The sequence below is a fragment of the Letharia lupina genome, assembly GCF_014066315.1.
Source record: "Letharia lupina isolate WasteWater1 chromosome Unknown contig_8, whole genome shotgun sequence".
In the NCBI taxonomy this organism is placed as follows: Eukaryota; Fungi; Ascomycota; class Lecanoromycetes; order Lecanorales; family Parmeliaceae; genus Letharia; species Letharia lupina.
In genome coordinates, this window is record NW_023502977.1 from 245,777 (window position 1) to 257,011 (window position 11,235).

Sequence of the window (11,235 nt, forward strand, 5' to 3'; positions counted from 1 at the left end):
AAAAAAAAAAAAAAAAAAAAAAAAAAAAAAAAAAAAAAAAAAAAAAAAAAAAAAAAAAAAAAAAAAAAAAAAAAAAAAAAAAAAAAAAAAAAAAAAAAAAAAAAAAAAAAAAAAAAAAATAATAAAAATTAAAAAAAAAAAAAAAAAAATTATAAAAAAAAAAAAAAAAAAAAAAAAAAAAAAAAAAAAAAAAAAAAAAAAAAAAAAAAAAAAAAAAAAAAAAAAAAAAAAAAAAAAAAAAAAAAAAAAAAAAAAAAAAAAAAAAAAAAAAAAAAAAAAAAAAAAAAAAAAAAAAAAAAAAAAAAAAATAGAGTATAATAAGTCTATTATATATAATAACTTTAATTTAAATAATATTAAATAAGAAGAGGAAGAAGGCTATAATTAATTAAAAGATTAATAAGATAAGAAGGTAAATTAATAAAGAATAATTAGTTTAAATGTAAAAGAGATTTTATTAAGAAGAGATCTTGATATAATCTTAACGAGGTCTTAATAAGAATCTCAGGTCTTACTAAGTAGATCTTATCTTCAATTATTTTCTATATTACTAATTAATATCTAATCTATCTATTATCGCTATAAAGCTTATCTTATCTATCTATAAATATGCGCTAAAACTTTTCGCTCTTTTTACGCTAATATAGTACTTGAATAATAAGCGAGGGAGTAATATCTTATTAAAGATAATTATTATAATTAAGAAGAGGAAGCTAAAGAAAATAAGAGCTAGAAAGATTAAGGATATTATAAATATACTATTAAAGAAAAGCTAAGTATTTATAACTTGCTAAGAGATATATAAAAACGCGAATAGAGGATTTCTATAGCTGATCGTTCTCTATAATATAATCTTCTTATAAAACTTTATATTAAAGACGATTCTTTACTCGATACTCTACTAAAGAATAATTCGACTAATAAGTCTATTAAGCGTATTTAGTTAAGTCGATAAAAGATTATGCTAGAAAGAATAGAGTGGATTTCGAATCTACTACGTAGTAAGGTTCTCGCGATTAATAATTCGAATCTTTTTAAGCAATAGATAATAAATAACTTAAATGGACTTTATGATATAAATCTGAATTAATTATACAATGCGATTAAGAATAGAGTATTATATTTTTATCGATCTCTTATCGATTATTATTTAGTTCTAGTATATAAAGAAAAGAAGAACTTTAAACGATCTTAATTCGAATCTATTATTATACTATTTAATATTATATACTTTTAATAGTAAAAGACTAGAGCTAGCTTAATTCCTATTTAATTAAATATTCTTATATATTTATAAAAGTTAAATAATTAGTTCTAAAGCTTTATAATAAGCTCGAATTAATTATACTCTATTAAAGAATCTTATAGTATATTCGAGAATCTAGCGTTAAAGATATTAATCGAATTTAGTTTATAGATTATTTTTAATAACTACTATATATAGTATAATAATCTAAAGTAAATATAGAGAGTTAAGAAATAGAGGATAAATAGTAATAGAAAGCTAAAGTTGATAGTTATCGACTATGTTATTAAAGAAGATAATATGCCTCTTAATAAATTAAAGGCCTTTATAATAAATTACTTAAAACCTTTAAATTTATATTATATATTAAATATATTTAAATTATATAAAAATAATACTCGTTAATAAATAAAATAATCTCTCGATAAGAGTATATTATATTATAAGCGATATAGACTAATTAAATTATTTTAATATATTAATTATCTTATTTATCTCGCTATTCGTAACGCCTTTCTTATATAGTAGCGTATATTATATAAAGATAAGTTAATTACTTATATGTTAAAGATAAATAGACTATTCTTTATAAGATCGAGAGTTATTCCTTAATTCTATTAATATTAATAAGAGTATTATAAAAGGAAATTTTAAGATTATTAAAAATATTTATATAGAGTAAATTAAAATTTTATAAGAAGATCTCTATTAAAGTATTAATCTATATTTTATATATAACGATTAGCTTATATTCGCTTAATTATAAAGTATTAAATAATATTATATTAAGTAAGAGACTTCTAATTTTAGCTAAATAATCTAATTAATATTTATATCGTTTCTATTTCACATTAAAATAGTCTATTTAACGATTATTTATAAAGCTTTATTAAGAGAGTACTCTATTACTCGATCTCGAAAAGATAAATAAGACTAATTTAAAAATAGTTAATTGAGATAGCCGTTTTTAGAAGACTAAGTAAACGAATTATAAATTTAATAATTTATTATATTTACGATATATTTAGAACTTTTAAAATTAAAAGAATATCGAGCTAGTAGAAAAGAATAATTTCTAAATATTAGATAAATTTTTTATTTACTTATTCTAGACTCGAATAATTACGATATTCTAAATATATATCTTATCTTTTAATAGTAAGTAGAGTTATACTATAATAGAGTATTAGCTTATTATCTATATAGTCGAAAAGGTAAATAAAATCGTAATCTCTATTTAAAAGAATTTATTTATTAAAAAACTAGTTGATAAAAAGAATACTATCTATTAGAATTATATAAAGTTTTTATAGAGTATAAAGCTATATTTTATTCTAAAGCACGGTATTAAATAAGGTGATATTGGCTTAATTTCTCGTGCTTTAAATCGAATATATTTCTTCTTTTTATAGATTAAGATTTTGTTATTATACGAAATTAATATTTTTAATAAAAGTATTATACTAATTATAATAGCGATGACTTCGCTATTAATGAAAGATTGGCTTAAGCTATTCTTTCTAATTCTCTTATTAATATAATTAGATAACGAGGTATATGGAAAGAGATCGATCTATTTAGTGAGTATCTTAATGGCGAAATGAAAATTATATTTCGTAAGCGGTGTAATTCTTTATTCGATTTCGACTATCTATTTAAGTATATCTCTCTTAATATTTAATTTTTAAGAATATTAAGGAGTCGTTTTAGTTATACTTTTAAGATTTATTAGAATAGCTATTACTCGATAAAGAATCCCGCTATCGACTTATTTCGATATACTAGAGAGTTATAAGTAAACTTTATACGATAAGATAATAATTAATTTAATATAAAAGTAATATTAGATCTATTCTTCGACGGCGTAGCGAGTATATTTAAGATCGTTAATATATATAATAAGTAGTTATTTAATAATTTACTTGCGGATAAGGTCTTATTAGAAGAAAGAAGAGAGCTAAATTAAAAGTTAGATGATATAAGTAATAGTAATAATACGAAAGATTTTTATTTAAATGTATATAATAAATAGACGTCGTTTTTTAAATGAATAGACTTTATCTAAAGTCTATTTCGAAGTTTATAAGATACGCTATAATCTTATTTTTTTAGCTGTTAATATTCGATCGCTTAGGCCCTTACTAATTAATAGTAATACTTTAGAAAATCTATTAAGTATACGTCCCTTATTAATATATCTAAGAACTACTTTTAAAGCTATATTATATTATTATTAAATCTTATTATCGCTATTTAAATTATCTAATAATTTCTTATATATAGCGATTTATAAAGAAAGATATATAAAATTTATTAGAAGCTCTTACGACGTCGATTTAGAATTTAGTATCTGCGGCTTAAAAATATCTAAATTAATTAAATCGCATTATTTAATAATTTCTTTTTTATCTAGAAATATAATTTTAAATAGTTATTAGATAGTAAATTATCTATCTAATTATTATTTATTTAACTCTTTTTTAATCTTCTTTAAAATTAAAGTCTTATAATATTATAATATTATATTAATAATAAGAGTTATAGCGTATCTAAAAAAGATAATATCGCTATTGTCGTCGTTATCGAAGAATCTTATTAGAAGATTTCTTTTTCGCCTATATTTAAAAATATAAATTATTAAATAACTTTATAATTATTTAATTAAGAGGGTGGTGAACTTTAACACGCTTGAAAGAATAGTATTTAAAGTATTAATAATCTTTATAATAGTTTAAATAATTAATAAATAAGTATTATAGATCTTTATAAAGAAATAATATTAGGATTTCGCTATAGCTAAATTCTTATTTTCTACTTTTATATTAATATCTCTTTATATTAGTTCTAATTTTAAAATATTATTATTTTAGCTATATTTAAGCTATTCGTCTAACTTCTAAAGCTCTTAATATATAGCGTCTTTATCTTTTCTTCTATTAATTCTTTATCTATTTATTAAAATATTAATTAATAAAGATCTACTCTCTTTTACTTTTATTTTTTTATAATTAATATAATTCTAGCTAAAGAATCTTTTTTCTTTTAGATGGTTTTTAGCTTCTTTATAGCTAAGTTAGTCTCATTTAATCTATTCTCTTATTCTTTTATTTCCCTTATATATATTCTCTTATTTTCTTTTATAACCCTTATCTTCTCTCTTACTAAATTCGTTTTATTCTATTTAATTCTCTTCTCTTTAGTTATAACTATAGTAATATATATTTTAACGATCTTAATTTACTCTCTTCTCTTTACTATGTCGATATTATATTTATTATTAATAATAATAATCCCTTTAGACTAATATCTAATAATTCTATATAGCTTATATTTATACTGTCTTTCTAATAAGAATCTCACTTAGTATATAGATCTATGAAATCTTCTATAGTAAGAATAGAGTCGGTCTTATTAGCTCATTTCTTTATAATCTTTTTATTTAAAAAGATATTCGTCTTAATAATATCGCCGATATTAATCTTATAATATAATTTTATATATTTCGTCTAATCTTATATAAATAACCTTTTTTTGTATATCGTCTAATCTCGCGAATAGTATATAATATATAACTCTTTCTTTAGACTATACGGCTAGAGTTCTTATAAAGATAATGTTCTTATAGTGATTATAGTACTCGATAGAATAGATCGTTGTTATTAATTTAGTCTCGTCGAAATATTCTAGAAAGGCCTCTCGAATATACTTAGATTGAGATTAATTAATAATAATATATTATTTTCTTAATATTCTTATAAGCTATTTAGTATTTATTTTTTATTTATTTATTAAAGAGATAGTTAAGTCTATAAATAGTAGGCTAATTAAATTCTTCTCGACGAATTAGACGAAATTATTATATATATTTAATATATAAATTATATAGCTAGCTTATTATTATATACTTAATAGAAAATAGATACTTCTAGATAATAGTCATTATATAACGAGATATATATTTAAATTATTAATATCTATTTTAAAAGCGTCGATAGTAATAAGAAATTAAACTTTAAAGATTAATATCTTAAATTCGATAGCTATAATTTTTAGTTTCTTTTTATTTATTTCGCTATTATAAGCCCGAAAGAGTCTTTTTATCTCTTTTACTATTTAATCTATATTTATATATTATTAAATTAATTAGTTAATAATTTTATAGCTAAGATAAATAATATTAATATAAATAATAGTCTTATTAAATATATAAACCGATCTTTATATTAAGAAATAAAGATTTTTAAAAAAACTCTTTAATTTTTGTAGAGTCTTAATATTAAGTATAATATTCTTATAATTAATAGAAATCTTTATAATCTTAATAAGTTTACTATCTTCGAAATTAATTAGACGTTAATAGATATTTAATAATTAATTATCTAACGTCGTCGAGATTTTAAATTAAGATATATTTAAAGTTAATACTTTTATATTATAAAGCTAACTATATTTAGAATAAAAGTTATCGTCTTATTAATGAATTATATATATCTTATTAATAGTAATAAGATTAAATCGCGAGATAAAATCGATATTCTCTATTATAATAATTTTGAATATATTATTACTTATAAAGATTTTAGGCTAATAAGTTATATATATATAGAACTCTTTAATAATATTATATAGATTATTCTTATTATTACTCTTATCGTTTAGAATAAAAGCTCTAATATTAAGTAGTATATTAATTTTTCTTTATTAATTTAATTGTAGGGTATTAAGTAAATAGATAATTATCGCTATATCGTTTAATTTTAATAGAGATAGAGAGTAAAAGATAAGACTTTTTTTAAAGCCCGTTCTTACTATTAAAATAACGTCTTTACCGTTAAATAAATAGTGAATCACTTATATCTATTTTAATTTGAGCCTATTTTTAGCCTCGCTTAGATTTATATATTATTATTAACTCTATAACTCGATTAGAGTATAGTATTACTAGGCATTTATATTATCTAGATATTTCGAGATATCGATAACCTTATAGTTAATCGCTATTATCGTATTAGAAGTAAGATATTAAATATTAGATTTAAAAGTAGTATAGAGAAGATATTGATATTGCTAATAGTATATAAGATACTATTAAAGTCACGATAACTACTCTACTTCTCCGCACTTTCGCGATATCTAGAATATCGCCCTAATAAGAGCGAGGAAGAGCCTGACCCGCTACTCGTTTTTTAAGATTTTATAAAATCGCTAAAATAATCTCCGCTCTACTTTTATGCGGGGAATTAAATATATAAATTTTTAAATTTCTTTTAATTTGAATTATTAAAAGTTTTTAGATTTTGCTATTATATAGAGAAAGAATATTACTATAAGATATAGAGAGATTAATATTTATAGTTCGAAGATATCTCACCGTCGTCGCTATGAGAAAGTTAGATATCTAAATATCTCTAATATATTTTATATTTATACGAGCTTGTTTCTAAGCGCGCTAATCGCGTTAATATTATTTAAGATATATATACTATAATTCCCTTAACTCTTAAGTGAAGCGTATTCGAGTTAATATATATTTCTATAAAGAGAGTATCTTAAGTGTTCGACTTTCTAATTAAGAGTAATATAATAAATCTACTTTAGAGATTTCTTAATTCGATTTGTAATATAATCTTCTAATAGTGTTAAAGACGATATACTATCATCTAAGGTTTTTTTAATAAAGATTAATTAATTAAAGATGAGTGCTATAAGCGTTAGCGGAGATCGCGATCTCGGATTAGCTTATATGATAATAATAAGTTATTTAATTCTAATAAAAGGCTTAAATACTTAATTAATAACCTCGATAGATTTATTCCCCCCGCGATTAACTTTAAAGAATGATGTGGTGGTCGTGGAAAAATCGTTGAAAGTCGCGAATTTCGTATTTCGATTAATTATTGCGGGTGTTTTATACAAAATAACGGCTAATATAGCGATTCTAGGGTTTTCTACTTAGACTCTAGAGGGGGATATACCGTAATAAGCTTGCGATATAATTGGTCCCCGAAGCGAGGAACGAGTGTAGGGCTGGCTATAGGGTACCCCGCTAAGCGAGTCTGAATTACTGAGACTATAATAGAGTAAGTGGTAGAGAGTATGCGGTCATAGCTCCAAAGATTATCTGACCTACCTATGACGACAGCGACCGCGGGACTAATACAGTCTCTGCAGCGCGAACGAAACGGCTATCCTCGCCGGTTGTTCCGACGTTGTTGTTTACTCTGTTCTGGTCCACGGAGCACAGTGGGTATGAGCAAGGAAATGGCGAGATACGTACGCCCTACGTGCGAGCTTCCAGAGGGAGAGGGTGGAATATGTTCTCCGTCATCCAAACACCGTGATTGGTATATAATACACACTTCAAGGTCATTAAACCAGCTACAGGAAGAATGGAAAGTCACAGGTCGGAAGAATGAGAAGTCGTAATCGTGCCACATCAGCGAGACGCTCGTCCTGGAGACTATGAAAATCATCCACCTTTGAAATGCGACCTACCGTATGCTGAGGAATGCTGATATAATGAAATGCCTCGAGATACGCTCCGCTTGTCCGCTCGAGATAATGAAGACACGCTCTTTTTCAAGGTTGAACGTAAGAAAGAAGGACCGCTGTTAAAGTAAGGCCACAATGCTCAATGCATATTACAAGTCATCGCATCGTAGTCCCATTGCTGTCGTTGTCCTCTATGCGTCGTGCCGTATATCTCAGGTCATCTGTGCTACCCTGGGCCGTTTCGTCCTTCGCTTGGTGTTGCTGATTGCTCAACTCTGGGGTCGTTATACTCTATTCCGAGGTCGTGTGTCATGTCCCCGTGCTTTCCTCCCCCTATTCCCGGCTTGTCAATAGTCAGACTCTCATGCCCACCCACCCCGGCCAACTCCATGCGAGCCCGCTCCCTAGGCCCCGTGTCCGTCAAATCCATATCCGCAAGTCCCGAATCCACATGCTCAATATCGCGTCTCCACCTCTCCACATTTTTCCCCCTTCGAGCGTTATCTAAATTCGCAAAGTCGATCTCGTCGTCGAAATCGTCAAGCGTGTCGCGATGGACTAGGTAAGGTGTACCGTCCATGTTGATCTCTTCCCACTCGCGATCGCCCGTTGGGGAGATGGGGATGATTTGTGCTTCACCACTTTCGCTTTGGCCAGGAGATATGTTGTCGGATGCATACGAGGGTTGGCGTAGGCTCCTCTTCAAAGGCTGAAGAGGTGTGTGACTGATGCTCAGGGAGGGCGATCCATCGAGGGGAATACCGGCACGGTCAATCCGAGCAGGAGAGTACCGTCTACCACGGAAGATTTTGCTCTCGTCGATCTCTTGATCTCGGGAGCGATTTCTGGAGGAGCGTTCCAACCGTGATGCGCTAGATGTTAGTTCCCGGTCCTCCTGTTGATATCGACTCTGCCTTTCTCGGAAACTCTCCCCTATGATGTCGGCACCCTCAGCTTGTACGGTGGACGAGCCGTCCCAGTGTTCAGAGTTTGGGACCAGCGCATGAGTTTCCTTTGACGAAACTGGCAAGTACTCTTCGACCATCCCCGGAGCGTCGAAAAGAGCAAGAAGGTCCCTGGCTGCCAGCCTCTGCTTTGATTTCGCCGCGAGACATGTTAATGCCAGATCTCGGAAGTGATTGGGGACATTAGGTTCGGCATCGTCCAGGGTCAAAGGTCGGGGCTGTCGCTCCGGCTCATCTTTTTCCATTGCCAAGGCCCACAGCACCATGCCCAGCTGATAGAGATCGGACTTCACCCCAATGTACATTGACAGCCTTTGTCCGCTCTCCACAAGTGGTACCATCTCCGGAGACTCCCAGCCCACGGGACATCCTCGACGGTTGATGTCGATTATCTGAGCTTCATCGTTCTCGTCGATTACGATGTTCGAAAGTGTGAAATCTCCCTGCACGAAGCCAGCTTCGTGGATGTTGGAGAGTCCCTGAACAATCTGCTTTGCCCATAATTCTCGCCTTTCCCATGGGATGCGAGGGATGTGGCCTTCCTTGCTATCGTAGAGAATGTCAATGAGGGCACCTCGGTCGGCATAGCTAAGTAACAGCCCCTTGATCAGGCTCTTGTCCTCATTGACCACCAGTCCTTTGAGCTGTATGACATTCTTCGCATCCACAAGCTCGCTCAGAGCATTGACCTCGTACAAGAACTCGTCCACACTGTCTGGACCCGGTATCTCTTTCTTGATCCATGTATGCTCGCCCACGTTGACTCTGTAGACGAAACCGGACATGTGTTCATCGAAATGCAGCTCGCTTTCTCTGTATTGACGGCATGAGAGATGCTTCACCAGATGTACGGCCGGATACGGGATGATTTCGTTAACATCTTCGGTGACATGTACATGTAGCCTTTCATCCTTCGTTTCAAGCTTGAGGTTTGTGACAGTTTCGTAGAATTGGATATCTGGCAGTGACATACGTATCGACTCGTAGACCCGGGCACTCTTGTCCTTCTGGTAATGGAGACTCTGGAGATCTGCCTCGAGAGAATCCGGCGGCGCGTCTCGATAGTCGCACGAAACCGTCACTCGTCTCCATCGATCAGGTGTTTCGGCGTATGTGATGAAGAATTTCTCTCGTGGTGTTTTATCCCGGAAATGCATGCTCAGGTTGAGGATCCATTTCTTCTTCAGCTCCTCGGCGAGTTCTTCGTCGACCGCGTCGTCGTAGGATACTTCTGACATGGGGGCTTCGTCTTCCTGGAAGTCAGGTGGAGACTGCGGCGGAGGTGGTGGTGGTGGTGGTGGTGGAGGAGGGACCTGCTCCCCCGGTTGTTGTGAGAGTTGAATTGATGTGTTTAGACCAAGGCGTTCGTCAATCGATGCGAAGGCATCGCGAAGGTCTGGGGGCACTGATCGCTCCCTTCTTGCCTGACGTGGCGGATCAGGAACCGCACTCAGAGCTCTCTGACGGACCTTTGAAACATCACGGCGTTCCTTAATGGTCGGTTGGACGGGCATCAGATTTTTTCGCTGTTCTTCCTCCTGCCTTTTGAAGGTTGTTGAGCGCGGCAAGCCCACAAAGCCTTTACGGGAAAAGCGTCGCCCAACTCCTGGTCTCGCAGGCGTTTGAGGTGGTGTATGCTGTTTGGGATCCGGACACGGCGTTTCCTCCGACTTGGACCATTTCCGAAAATTGAGAAAGTCTCTTAACCGCCGCCTCTGCTCGACCTTGTCCGTCTGATTTTCAGGCTCGGCGTCGAATTGCTCGGGATGAGTGGGCAGCTCTGTCATTGCTACCGCCATTGGCATGAATGAAGTAGTACTGGGGGGCTGTGTATGGAGTCACCAATCATCTGTGATCGTGATACTGCAGGCTTGTCGTGGGTCCATGCAAGATGAATGCGAGGATATCCGGGCAGTCATTTAAGCATATGGGAAAAGCAATTCGGAAGAGATCAAGAGGTATAAATCAAATGTGTAGTCGGTATATGATTCAAGGATTTCTTATTCGTCGCCCTGAGCTTGGAAGGAATAGGGATGTATCATTGATATGATAGGGTCGCGTTGTTACTTGTAGGCTCTGTGCAGGAGAGCAATACGGATTAGCTGCCCGAGGGGGGTCGAAGCTAGTGGATTTCGTACTTAGAGCTTGAACCTAAGTTACCAAGAAGAGGTACGGAGTACCTTTTAGGCTCTGCATGAGATTGACTCCTGCGCCCTGTGGCCCTGGCGCTTTGAAACTTAGGCAGTCACAGTTTGTTTTGCAGTTACAGTATGATTCTTGACACTCATTCATTCATTCATTCATGAGAAACTACGTTTATAGTCTGTCTGCCTGGGCACACTCCTATCTCACCGCCTCACAGATCCTGTCAGCTTCGTATTGGTCTTGCGCCGTTATAACCCAAAACATCACTACCACTCAAAATCAACTCCGCGAACCCCCTCGAAGTATCTCGTGGAAACGGCCGTCCTGATTTCCTTCCCCTTTGCCGCTTTCAATGATGATATTCACGTCATAGTCCGCAATCGCTCT

General features: G+C 31.6%; 1 protein-coding gene across 1 annotated transcript; it reads right to left on the reverse strand.

The window, feature by feature from the left end:
* Window positions 1-7,964: 7,964 nt before the first annotated feature.
* On the reverse strand, window positions 7,965-10,502 carry HO133_009979 (uncharacterized protein; the record flags this gene model as incomplete). Its single annotated transcript, XM_037300835.1, has 1 exon — window positions 7,965-10,502. The coding sequence occupies one exon, from the start codon at window positions 10,500-10,502 to the stop codon at window positions 7,965-7,967; it is 2,538 nt and encodes an 845-aa protein (XP_037153652.1).
* Between the last annotated feature and the right edge of the window lie 733 nt (window positions 10,503-11,235).